The 13,485-nt window shown below is 42.1% G+C and overlaps 1 protein-coding gene across 2 annotated transcripts; it reads right to left on the reverse strand.

Annotated features, from left to right (window-relative positions):
- Positions 1-327: 327 nt before the first annotated feature.
- Positions 328-12,212, reverse strand: rbpms2a (RNA binding protein, mRNA processing factor 2a). 2 transcript variants are annotated; one of them, XM_083666723.1, is made up of 8 exons: positions 11,802-12,212; positions 7,698-7,775; positions 7,283-7,321; positions 6,400-6,462; positions 5,432-5,582; positions 5,097-5,245; positions 1,463-1,532; positions 328-1,356 (listed from the first exon to the last, which is right to left on the reverse strand). In XM_083666723.1, exons 1-7 carry the CDS (start codon positions 11,853-11,855, stop codon positions 1,467-1,469), a joined length of 600 nt encoding a protein of 199 aa, XP_083522849.1. In that variant the 5' UTR covers positions 11,856-12,212; the 3' UTR covers positions 328-1,356; positions 1,463-1,466. The 2 variants fall into 2 exon arrangements, with proteins under 2 accessions (XP_083522849.1, XP_083522848.1); XM_083666722.1 differs by having other exon boundaries at positions 5,082-5,245.
- Between the last annotated feature and the right edge of the window lie 1,273 nt (positions 12,213-13,485).

Below are 13,485 nucleotides of genomic sequence, written 5' to 3' on the forward strand. Positions count from 1 at the left end.
CAGTTCCATCACGGTCAATAATCTCGTGGTGGTACATACAACTGATCGTATTTGACAGTATGTGAAATGCATTGTATTTGTGTATCACTAACCTTTGTGTATGTCCAATTAGTTTGTAGTGTTATGATTGTATGTGCATCTGTAATCTATTGTGACATCATCGTTTGTGAATCATCTGAAGTATTGTTTTCCTTGGCTGCTGTCTTGGACCAGGTCTCTTGAAAAAATAGATTGTGTCAATAAGACTAACCTGGTTAAATAAAGGTTGAATAAACAAATAAATCACTCTTGGCACACCAAATCATTCCCAAAAATTCAGTCAGTCAATCTGTTTTATTATCCAGTTTCCCACTGAAAGATCAGCATTTTTTTTTTTTTTTCTTTTTTTACAGCAATCTCATGTTAGCAGTACATGTACACTAGCAGTTCTGCCACAGTCAGAATTTCAGTATTTAACACCAATCCAAAAAATATATTCAAACATTTGATACAGGATATCAGACAACTGAACATCCATCAAAATAACACCCATAAACCCATCAGGGAAGACTAAACATCACCTTAGAGATTTACTGTATGCATAAATATTCATTACACAATGTACAAAAATACTTGTACTCGCTTTTTTGTTCAATTATGCTCTAAACAGACATGGATATTTTGGCAAAATCTGATCGTTAGAGGGATGCATTCAAAAGGTCCATGGTAACCGGGGCGACATGGTCATCCATCTTGGACAGGTTTAAAGACGGAAAAGAAAACCCAGCGCATATATTATCCATTCTAAACACAAATCAAAACAAACAAAAAGGAACAACAAGATGTCTGCATCTACCTCGCAGGTAACATCAAAAGCAACTCATGCCAAGGAATCTTCACAGAAGCGAGACTAAAACATAATAGGTCTGCTGGGTCCTCTCGCTATGGCAACACAAGCACTATGACACAAGGACACAACTTTTTGCATTCTAATTCATGCCAATATAATTCAACATGCATATTGATTGTCTCAAGACCCTCCTCTCCCAAACCAAATAGGCTGTAGATCAGCTAGATATTTGTCTTCAGCACAGAGCTAATTCCACTTCTGGAGTGAAGTTGACTGGCACAGGTTTTTGAAGTGCAGAGACTGTACCGTCAAGTGACAAAGGTTAGGCTGAGAGGCTTCAGCTTCAGATCGTTATCCACAAGATGTTGTCATGCTCTCAAAATGCTCGCCATTTTCCACAAGGAAAGAAACATCCATAATGCACCTTTATGTCCATTAAATAAACCTGATTTAAATTAAATGTTGAGTTCAGAATACCTTACTCCGCATGGAGGGAAAAAAACAGAATAACTTCAGTTACTGAATATCTGGAGGAGAGAAAGAGAAGAAACCAATTTAACAATAACTCAGAAAAAAAAAAACATACTGAAATGTTCGGTCAGCAAGGTGTTATTGGCAGGGTGGCATACTTACTTAACTAACAAAACTGACGGGATTTCCATCCAGGTTGTGAGGTGTCAGATGGGGATGGGTACCAACGCATCTGAGGAAGACAGCAAACTGTTAAACTACAAAACGAAGCAAATGACAGTTGACACTGTAGGCTGGCCTGAAAACGCACTTCTCCATGGTGTTTAGTCCCTTGAAAGACTGAACATGTCAATTTCTCCGAACATGTAATCGATATTTACCAAACAAAATGCAATTTGTATAGCTCAACCAAACAGTTTGACTTTACGGTGACCCGAACCCAAGACCCGCCAAAGAGCAAACAGAAACCCAACGACAAGGAAACACTCCCTAGTACAGTAGAGAGAAACTGGGCTTGAAGGTGTGGCCCCATCCCCGAAAGGTCTGACGGACCAAGGCATTAAACTTGCCCTTCATTAAGCCAATAGAAAGGCCATCAAAAACAGACAGCGCATAGCCATTGGCTTAATCCATCAACCAACAACACCCCTGTCCCCATGGTGAAGGCATTAGCAGCTTGATTGCCATGTCCTTTGTGAACTAGCTAGCATTGCCGGAATATTGGAGGAATGTTTTTGCTAGCACATCAAGTTCCTGTCCGGGTTCTGCGTCCATCTGGAGCCACACCTCGCAGAAGTGTGCCTCGCTAAAACTAAATGACACTTCACACAGTAAGGCCACTCCCACACAAGTCGAGGGCCACTCCCACACAAGTCGAGGGCCACTCCCACACAAGTCGAGGGCCACTCCCACACAAGTCGAGGGCCACTCCCACACAAGTCGAGGGCCACTCCCACACAAGTCTAGGGCCACTCCCACACAAGTCTAGGGCCACTCCCACACAAGTCTAGGGCCACTCCCACACAAGTCTAGGGCCACTCCCACACAAGTCTAGGGCCACTCCCACACAAGTCTAGGGCCACTCCCACACAAGTCTAGGGCCACTCCCACACAAGTCTAGGGCCACTCCCACACAAGTCTAGGGCCACTCCCACACAAGTCTAGGGCCACTCCCACACAAGTCTAGGGCCACTCCCACACAAGTCTAGGGCCACTCCCACACAAGTCTAGGGCCACTCCCACACAAGTCTAGGGCCACTCCCAATAAGGCCAACTTTGAGTGGTTGATATTCCAGGCTCATCTGCACTATGCACAATAGCCTGGGGACAAAGTTATTCAACACACTCAAGGCAGAGGTTGATCAAGCCCCAGCTTGTGACAAAACATGCATAAAAGCTGCGCATGTCATTTAGCACTGCCACTTATCCAAAACGACTTACAGTACAGTGGGTGCAAGTTTTTGTATTCCTAATATGGTTCCAAAGGAAATTGAAACCTCCAACTAAGCATAGCAAGTGCCATGCCCTACGAACTGAGCCACAGCACACTTGAAAAACTTCAACTAGGCCTAAGGAATGTCTATACATTAATTTAAGACTGTACTGTCCAATTGTGTAACTTTAACATGTACCCCACGTCTAGTGTTGGACTCCATGGTCTCTGTTCAGGTATAAACTGAGTTCTCATGTGCACAGTACAGAGAACAGATCAGTGGGTGCACTGTAAAATGTCTGCATCTTTCGCCACATAGCTATTAGTAGTCTTCCTGTCCTGCCCTCATTGGATGAAGCATCAGAAGCTTTGTGTTCCGGCCAAGGGCAAAAAAGGAACACCGGACAATGCCTTTGGCACTTCTATACCCTGTGGTTGTGTTGCATTCCTCCCCCCCTGTACACGCCTCATCAAATGCCCCAAATTCCTAGAGGCCTGCTGGGCTTGGGAAAGACTTAACAATTAACTTCCTATGCAAAGTGGGGTTGCCTGTTAATGCGAGCGAGCTCAATGGCCAGCCACTATTGTTGTTCCAACCAACGACAATAAACTAGAAAAAGAAGTTCCAGGATAAACTTGTGGGCTTCCAAAGTCTTATTTTTGATAGTAGAAAAAAAAGTCTGGGTGATAGATGGATCGATATGGTGGGAGGTTGAAAGTGAGAGTATTATGGTAGTGGATAAAACTTAAGATGGTTTGGTTGGTTGGATGAATTAAGATGAGAGATCTATAGATCGATAAGAGAAGGTTGGATCGATCAATACTGTAGTTAGATAGGTATGAGCAAGAACAACCGTTGGACTTGCTGAAGCAAGCCCACTCATTATTAAGTATGAGCAAGAACAATAGCACAACAGAACAAGCCCACTAATAACTCAAGTAGAACGGCAGAGGCGCCGTTCACTGAGCAAAGTGAGGGGAGGAGGTGGTTTCGGTGCAGTAAACACTGGACAGCGTCCTTGACATTGAAATGGAACCAGTATGTAGTTGGAATCACTACATAAGGTAAACACATCTCATATGTTATAATTCCATAACTTGTTGCCATGACAGCATCCAACTTGGGGACAAATGCAGTGTTTTGTTGCTGGGCTGAAACAAAAGCCAACAAACCCTGTAGTTCTCTGCAGGCTTGGTGACCTGTCAACAGTATGGCAATACTGTAGCTTCAATCAGAGGGTGATAAGACTAATCCCCATGAAAGCAAATACTGGTCAAGATGGGGAGGGGGGGGGGGGGGGGGGGGAGTAGAGGGAGCACACCGATACCCAGGGCCCAGTATTTCAAAAGTTGTAATCTAGGTCAGAATGACCCCTTATTCGTTTTTTCCATTTAATTTGCGTTGAGTTGTTGCCATGGCAACCGACAGGAAACCCAGAACCATCCAATCGATCAGCTTCCTCTCAGAGGGCCAGTCCACAGATGTACTACTTACAACTGATTAACCGCTACAAGTGAAGAGCATTACAAATGTATTAGCACCATTTGTAACCAAAGAGTCAAAGTATTATCTGATAAAATATTGCCTGTGCAAAAAATAAAAAACAAACTAACAATTGAGGAAGTCCAGAGGACGACAATCCTCATCACCAGCAAAAATACAAGAAACTTCCAATGTTCAAGCACAATCAAACTCGGCCCAATTCTCAAAGCAAAAGCTCATGGTTTATCTTCAATTATAACAAACATCACTGGCTTGCTTTAGGTCATGACAACCGCAAACAGTGCACAGATTTGGCTAACATTTAACTGGACTTCATGGGCAACAGATTCACTCAACCACCAATGCATAATCCAACCTGAGAGGCAATTAAAAACAGATTTTCTGTTGTGATCTCTTAGCAACCATCCTCCACACAGGAATGCTGTTGCGAGGAATGTTTAAAAGGAGTCAAGCAAACCAATTTTGTTTACCATTGTATGTGGGCAGGCAGGTCAGATCTGTCTGTCGGCCAACATGAAAAAGGGATACATTGCATCAGTGGCTTACAGAGGTGTGCACACATGCACACATGCCAGGAGAGGCTGGTAGAGGTCAGAAATCAGAGGACAGGCTCATTATAATGCTCTAGTGGGTGGCTCGTTGCCATTGTTTGCCAGGTTGTGGATCTGTACGGGTGGTAAGCTCACTGCCAGTTTCTGGCGTGGGTTGGGAGTAAAACCTTCACATGGTTGGAGCCGAAATTACTACAAAACTGCAATTAAAGCAATTATCTGTGTAACTTGTGATGCATTCTCCGCCTCCTGTTTGTTCGCAGGCATGCAAGATGGGCGGGTGGGTAAACACACCTGTTGGTCCCTCACCTGGGCGTGAAGGGCCGCAGCTGCTGCAGCCGCGGCAGGGTAGGTGAAGGCGGCGTGCTGGAGACCGGGAGTCAGCTCCGTGGTGTACAGTGGGTAAGGCGCCCAGGCCTCGGGGGACGCGGGGATAAGTGCCGCTCCCGTCAAGTCATCTGACCGCCCCAAACAAAGAGACAGCACAAACATCATACGTCTCTGTATACAGTTTTTTATATCATGTTATGTGCCATGTCTTCTATACAGACGTGAAACCAATTGCCTGAGTTTGAGAGGGGTTAGAGGTTATTGCTGCTACTACAATGCCAGGGCATGGTGAGCGTCCTAGGCAGCACACTTACATGGGTCCCGTGCAATGAAGTGTGCTCCTAGAGCTGGGTGGATATTTGTGGGGTTCGGTGTGCCCATCAGCTTACTCTTTGCCATCTTCGTGTTAGCTTTGGCAAACTCTAACCGCAGGGTCTGGGGGCTCTCGGGGTCAAAGCGGATCCCCTGGAGAGAGATGGACACGTCATACTTCCTAACTCCACTTTAAAAGTCTCTCCATAGGCATTGTATGAGTGGTGATTTAACATTGGAAAGCATGAACCTACTTCTGAGATTAGTCACTGGTTCATAATGACTCGTATTCTTGAGCAACAGTTCCGACTTTTAAAACGAGATTGTTAATGTTCAAAATGGGTTACACTTTTTCAGTTAGCACATTTTGAAGATACTGGCTATATTAACAATCCAGGAAATTCTTGTAATAATTAATTAAACATTGAATTTATAATAATTACTCAAATATCCAGACAGAAAATGTATGCAGAACATTCATACTCTATTGGATGTGAAGGTCAGTCAATCAACATTCAGTAAAACATTTTAAAAGGGGTTCTGTTTATCTGGGCACTGACACTAACCGCTAACTCAGCATTTTAACCAAAATAAATTTGCATTTTTTCAAAATGTCATGCCCAAATTCTCTGAAAATACTTAATTTTTATTTATTTATTTTTTTCCATACCTTGATTTAAATTGAGATGATTCGGGCATTACATTTTAAACATGTAAATGTAGGGTCCGTTGACTTGCATTAGATTTTGGTTAAAAATACTGACTGTGCCCAGATAAGATAAACAAAAGTGTGGATTAAAGTTTATCCTTGTCTGTAGACCTCTTTCAAGGTAAGGAACCAAATGTGATTTTTATTTGGGTGAACTCTCCCTTTAAAGTGTCAACTTGCAGCTATAAAAAAAAAGATCCCCCAAAGGTACTCAAATTCAGAGAGCCTCACATGTTCATTGACAGGTTAGTGGCTGCTTACGTTTAATGAATTTTTCGCTGCTTCAGCACCAGACCGGTTGTCAAAGGTAACAAACCCAACAGGCTGGAAGAGAGGAAAAAATAATGTATGACAGTTACAAGGTCCAACAATGGACCCTTGTGTTGGCTTCAAGGTGCATTCTGTCAGATTTCTATATGCAATCAGCCCTTAATGTCTGTTATGAGCTGGCAATTGTTAGTTATTTTCTTCATAGCAGGTGTATTTCAGTATTTGAAATGGTATTGCAGATTGCACTTTAAGGGTCGGTCAACAGGTGGAGTAATATCACATGAAACTATGGAAATCACCTTTTCGTTGCTCTGATTTGGTTACAGGACAGTGAATAGAAACATAAAAAAGGTGAATGACGCAGATCAGTCAGTTCAAAAGACAAAGACAGTACTGACATTAAGATGTAGTAATATAATCAATATGCTCAGAAGACCTGGTGGACCAACGTGTCAAACATGGCCTTCGGTTACCCAATAGAAAATTGGGGGGGGCAAAAACCCAACACAGCCATTGGCTTTAAGTCGCATCAATCATTTCCCACAGAACTTCTCCCCAAGTGCTTGAACAGCACACATTTCTGATTTCGGAGCCACACCTCGCACGATTTGCTTAAATCAAATAGGTGACATATTTTACTCAGTAAGTTCACTCCCACGAAGGCCAGGTTTGAGTCGTTGTTATTCCAGGCTTATATGCGCTGTGCTCAATAGCCTGGAGACAAGGTTAGTAGGCATAAGGCCACAAAATAAGAGGTACGGTGAGAGCAGGGTCATTCTAAAGACAACCCAATCAGTCAAACTCATTTGATTCAAGCAGACATGAATCATAGCAACATAAGCATGAAGAACCCAGGACATTAACATGGTCTCACCTGCTTTGATGTCAGCTTGATGAGTGACCCTTCATAACCCTGTACATACAAAGTAAAAAACAGATACAGTACACATTTCATGGGTGTATACATTAAAGGGACAACTGGATGAATTAACAATAGTGACAGATTTACACACAATATTGATTGAAAGTTCCTTAATCAACTACAGTTTGTGGAATATAACAAATCTGAACACTGAATCATGGTTGTTTCACTTAATCTCCCATATGTAACCAAGTAAGAGTTTTTGACCAGGAAAACACGTTCTGAATCCTATCCTCCAATATGCGCACCCAACTCTCATTACCATCAACGCAATATTTACACGAAAATTAAGTTGTGCAGGGCTCTGATCACAAGGACTCCGGCCTAAACAAATAGTTTAGCCTGCTGACAAGAAATTGTGGCCTACCTTGAATGGTCTGAAGAGCAGATAGAGTTCCCGTGGCTTGATGTCAACTGGAAGACCACTGACAAAGAGTGTTCGTACCTTGGAAAAAAAAAAAAAAAAAAAAAAATTATTTTTTTTATTTTTTTCCTTCTCTTTTTATGTCTGTGCTCATGTCAATCAAGCCAGATTGACACAGGGTATAAGAGTCAATATGCACACATTGTTATGGCAACCAGACTCAAGTTTGGTAGCCTAGGGATGTACAAAAACAAAGTGAGATATACGCTTGATAAGGGGATGGAGTAAACAGATGAGGCTCAAATGAAGGCCCTTTTTAATACCTTGAACCAAAACCATGGCATCTGGCATTATTACATAATCATGTCATGACAGAAGAGACTAAAATCCTGTTCAGCCTGGTCTTGCCTTTCAGCAGAGATGAAGCAGTAAAAATGTAAATTCAAAAATAAAATTCGCAGTAGAAGCAATGTGACTGACTCAAAACTAGCAGCAGCATCTTAAATCACCAAAAAAAGGAGGCAGCAAAGAAGGTGCAGGGGGTCATTTTGATCGGGCTTTGGCACAACGCCGGTGAAATTTACATGACGGGTCGTTTTTCCAAAATAAGCCTCAACAAAATGCAATTCAATTCTCGGAGAACCGGAGAAACCCTGAAGTCAAACAGCTGGAGAGACTGCCCACACTGACCTACTGCTAGGGCCGACAAAGCCAACGAAACCCAGCACCCACACAGCACACCTTTTAGGGTATTGAGTGCAAGTGTTATTCTTAGCTTAGTGGGTGATGGACTTCAGGAGAAACTTGGAAATACAAGAACAAGAATCCTTTCTTTTTACCGATGTACAGTTGGTCTGCTATAGCATTCTTGCACCAGTAAGGACAACAACATGCAAGCAGTAGGCCTTCTCCATAATCAAATACAAACTCTTTCTAAATCTCAAACAGCCTTTCAGGAAGTCTTACACTCCAGCAAAATGTAACTGCTAAAAACCCAACGTGCTGATGAAGTCTAAAGTGTGCTTAACAGGGAGTTCTTTTGAGTCCACACTAAATAGGACTCCTGAAAACAAACGGATACAGTAGGAGTGAATCGCTCATCATTTAGACCTGTGGTGTCAAATGAATGGAATATACATCAACATAAAGCAACACCAAAAGACTAAAGGCAAGAGGTTACATCACGACATAGGGTTATCCACACAACATTTCCACAACATTCATTGGTGTAATTTTACATTTGGAAAGTCTCCTACAAACTGAACTAACTGTCCACCAACCCCAACCCTCCCTCTTAAAGGTGCAGGGTGCATGTCTATTGGAAATCTGCCACCTCTGGTTACCAGGGCAAAATTCAGTTGCAAGTTCAAACTGCCTTTCAAGGGATCCCTGATCGCTACCGATTCAACAGTAATTTAGAACCAATAGAAAGCTTGAACGTCGCATCCAGCACCTTTAACAAACACTTAACACTCAACCTACTCACTACCATACTTCTCTCTTTCAAACAAACCCCCAAAGCCATGAGCTTTCTTACTCAAATAATTCATTAAAATAAAGCATTAAAGTACTCGACACGTTTTGTTCTGCACAGCGACAGCATTCTCAACAGGTCAGGATAGTAGATTTAGTGAACTGAAATGGAACTAAATCTACAGGACAATAAAAATGTTTCCTTCCCATATTATTGCAAACATCTCTGGAGGTTCAAAAGATCATTTCAAAGAATAAACTATTTTATACAGTAGTTATTAAGAATACACTGAGCTGTGCTATTTATGAGACAAGTGCAGGGCAAGATCTACAGAGGTGCAGAAAATCTAATGTTAGTCTGGAGCCCTGTAGGCTGTCTCAAAGGCTGTTGCCCTACACCCGCTGGGACCCTATACTCCTATATACTGAAAAATAGACACTCACGGCAAAGAAAGACCCTTTGGATAAAAGCGTCAGCTAAATAGCATTATTATACAACTGCAACAGTTAAAGTATGAAAGAGAAAAGGCACTGAGTCCATTCATTGACAACTAAAATTGAAAACCTCATGTCGCTTTAATAACTTGTAGACTGTACATCCTGCTTGCTGTCCAATAAAGCATGCTAGATGTTTGTTTGGATATTTTGTTCAAGAGTAATACCGTCTGAGCACTAGAATGTCAGACTAATTTCACTTGAGTCAGCCCAGCTGGATGCAAAGACTGATCTGTGGTTCTTGTGATAAGGCGTAAACAGAACGCAGTCAACTCTTGCTACACAGTACATGCATTGGCTATGGGCGAGCTGATATCCAGAGCAAGTAAAATACTACAATTGAAATTGGGACTTTTGGTACGTTTGTACCAATTCCAGACTACAAAATGTACATTTCGTCAGAGAACAGTTCCCTTTCATAAACAGTGACTGTTCAACACAAGTACACTCCGAAAGCTACCTCTAGGAGGACTGCGCAGTGAGTGCACCCATTTGAAACAGACAGTTGTTGCAAACAGCCGCCCCGCAATTAAAGTTGCTCTGACCGAGTCTCGAACTTGCGACCCCTGACTTGCCAACGCACGTGACCGTCTCCTCAAACACCTGATGTAAACCAGCTACCAGCTATTGAAAAGCTAGCAACTCCACAGCGCGGGTGGGGGCATTTGAACTTGGAGTGAGTTTTACCTCCTCAACTCGGTTACACAGAGAACCTAATACATTATGACAGACGACTACTGGACTTTGTTTCCCCATTAAAATCTACTGCATAATGAACTAACGTCTCTGGAGCATGCAACCCTCTTCATAATTCATCTCAAGAACTGTTGAATGGTTTAACGGTATATGAAATGCCTATAAGCAGAAACTAAAATATATTATGACCTAGCAAAAAGGGGCTTGCTGTGAGCTGGACTGACAAGATGAAACATCAAGCTGACAGCAGCAGTATTTGCACTCATTTCTGAATTTAATAAAATTTGAGTCTGTCCTTTTATGTATCTGAACAAGGAAGCAGGCGCCTCAGCACAATGGATTGTGCCTGAAAATGATATGGTGTGTTATATATAATGTGTAATATGAATTTGGATCGTGGTACAGAAGCCATAAACAATTTAGTTTGATTCATCTATCAAGTCAGGCCATCATATGTGGTTAACAATGCCTACCGATTAAAATCCATATTGTTTGACCTTGGACTACACTACAAACTCACCAGGCCACTGCCACCAGTCTGAGGAGAAATGCCGCCCTCGCCCTCCTCCACCCCAGTTCCTCTCAAGGTTTCTTCCTACCATGTGTTTTCCACTTGCCACTATATGCTTCTCCATTATCTAATTATCACTGCTTTGTAAATAGTACTGTACATATTTGATGGGGTAAACAAACGTGCATTACTACACAGGAAATCCGAAATCCTGTTTTCCCCTGGAAACAGGTCAAAAGGTAACTACGAACGCGGATGTGACCCGACTTTGTAAACAAGAATTAATTGAACATTGACAGACAACCCAAACGACGTATAAGGAAGGGGAGGTTAACTTTGGTAAGTTGGACCAGTTATGAGCAATTGTTAGACGTTATGAGTCCCTTACGCAAGTGTATCATGACATCACTAGAAATAACATTCACTTTTCCACGCAACTTCACGTAAATTGTTAGTAAATCTCTTAAGAAAAACCCAACATTGCCCATAGCCATGTTCAATAGCGTTCCTTACAGAAGTTACAAATTAGCCTCCAAATGTTTCATTTTGTACACACTGAGTGCAAAATTGGCATTAATGAAAACATTCTCTGAACTGACTTTGATATCCACAAATCAACCTTCAGGTGAACACGGCCGTGATTAAAGTACAGTACTAAACAATAGGTTTTGACAAAATGTGGCTACCAACGTCTTCCGTATAAAGCGGATTTGTGTATTCAATAATAGGTTACAACTTCAAGAAAAGTTCTCAAATATTCCTCAATAGGAAACGCCATTTTAGTCATGTTTTCTGAAACTTACATGGAATTAATGCAAGGTATGAACTCGGATAAAAAAAGGCGAGTACACTTTAAAATCTTCCTAAAGACCTTAAATCAATCAACGCTGACAACGCTTAAAACTTTTTACTCAACACGATCTTCCCCTTACCTCCTCTTCTAATGACACATTGTTGTTCGGCTCAGAATCAGATTTGAGACTCATTGTGTAACCTTTGCGCTTCTTTGTTCAAGAAAAGGTAGGAGTTCCCTGAAGTGCGTTAAAGTTGCAGAGGAAATCTTGGTGCCGTTTCGTGAGACTTCAGAAAAGGGGTGCTCAGGTGGTGCAATAAGCAGTGCTTTGAAGCCAAAAGTATCCGAGGAGGTACCACAAAATAAAAGCCGAAAAAACTACAGGTGAAATAGTGGATAAGTGCACTGTGAAGGTGAGAGAAAGGGAAAAGAAGGCTTCTCCTTTGCTCACATTTGTCTTAGTCAAAATTCAATTAGAAGAGAAAGAGTTCGACCTAGGAACATTTTAAAGGTAAGGGTCCACGGCGTTGTCCCTCGTCCTCTCGTCTGTTTTCCAATTTGCTCATCAATCACATTAAAAGTTCCACTCATTTCTGATAGTTCTCAGCTGGTTCAACCCACCCCCACGACCGCATCACCGTCTCCATGGGAAACCTACTGGCCAATCGAAACTGGCGTCCAAACTTCACTCACATGTTTAATTGATATTTAGAATGTTTTCAACACTTAAATAAATAATAAACTTGAATGCGCTTTATCAGTCCCCTCTGCGCATGAACATTTTACTTCGACATGTATCATGTCAAAAGGAAGGGAAGTTCCCTACTTTCCTACAAATTGTTTTTTCCCACTCGAAACTCGCATTTCACCATTGGAATATAACCTCAGTGAGAAAATGAAACAAGGTGGGGGAATGAAGATAAAATGTTATGTTCATTATAAGAATTGGATTAAAGTCATGATGATATGTAGATTTGAGCTTTAGAATAGTGCTCATTGGCCATGATAAATTAGTAGCGATCAAGGAACGAGATCAGTGAAAAGCGCTGTTTTGGTCCAAACCCTTAAGTTTAGTTTGTTTACATACACTATAGGCAGCACAGTACAAAACGACATGCTTCACCTATAAGGTTTGAATGAAATGTTTACAGGATATACTGGAAAAAAGAATATGTTTTGTAAGAAAAGAAGGACCTCCCAAGTTGTCCATTTCTATGACGAAGCTTATCAGTTAATGGTTAGAATTGCTCCACCTTGTTTTTTTAAGCATGTGATTAACCCTGTCGTGGCCTGTGGTGAATTAGCCTTAAATGAAGAGACGTGAGGCTCCATCTCTCAACATGACGAACTCCAGACCTCCTGGGACCTTGAGATGTAGCAAAACAAGCTAACACCCCAGCAATCAGGTCTGCCAAAAGGAGAACAAGGAAACTTGTGCCCTCCCACCACATATCTCCTGTTCTCCCTCTGCAGGACCCTCGACCTGCCTCAATTCCCTCCGCTGCCGAAGATATCCCTACAAAGCTCTGTGGCATATTTCTCTACGTAATATCTGCTGGGGGCGGTCATTGGAAACCACCCTAGTTTCTCTATTAGGGGGCTCGGATCTCAAGTGGACTTGGTCCTTGAAGAAGAATGCCACAGAAACAGGGAGTGAAATAGAGTGCCTTGGAGTGGGAGTAGTGGGCATTTAAAATGGGAAATTCCTTCTTTTATTGTGTAACCTTGTTGGGGGCTGTCAGTGGATGCATAAAACAGTGTGTTCCGCTCCTTGAGCTAGCTTATGTCTCCAGGAGCAGGCAGTTTCCTGACTTTGTGTGGGA

Source organism: Argentina silus (genome assembly GCF_951799395.1).
Source record: "Argentina silus genome assembly, chromosome: 3".
NCBI classification, from domain to species: Eukaryota; Metazoa; Chordata; class Actinopteri; order Argentiniformes; family Argentinidae; genus Argentina; species Argentina silus.

Excerpts from the sequence above, each read along its gene's own strand:
- rbpms2a (XM_083666722.1), bottom strand. The coding sequence starts at position 11,855 with ATGAGTCTCAAATCTGATTCTGAGCCGAACAACAATGTGTCATTAGAA. Across the intron at positions 5,246-5,431 it reads CTTCATTGCACGGGACCCAT|ATGACTTGACGGGAGCGGCA; the intron begins GTAAGTGTGCTG and ends TGGGGCGGTCAG. Across the intron at positions 1,533-5,081 it reads CCCAGGTGAGGGACCAACAG|ATGCGTTGGTACCCATCCCC; the intron begins GTGTGTTTACCC and ends TGTCTTCCTCAG.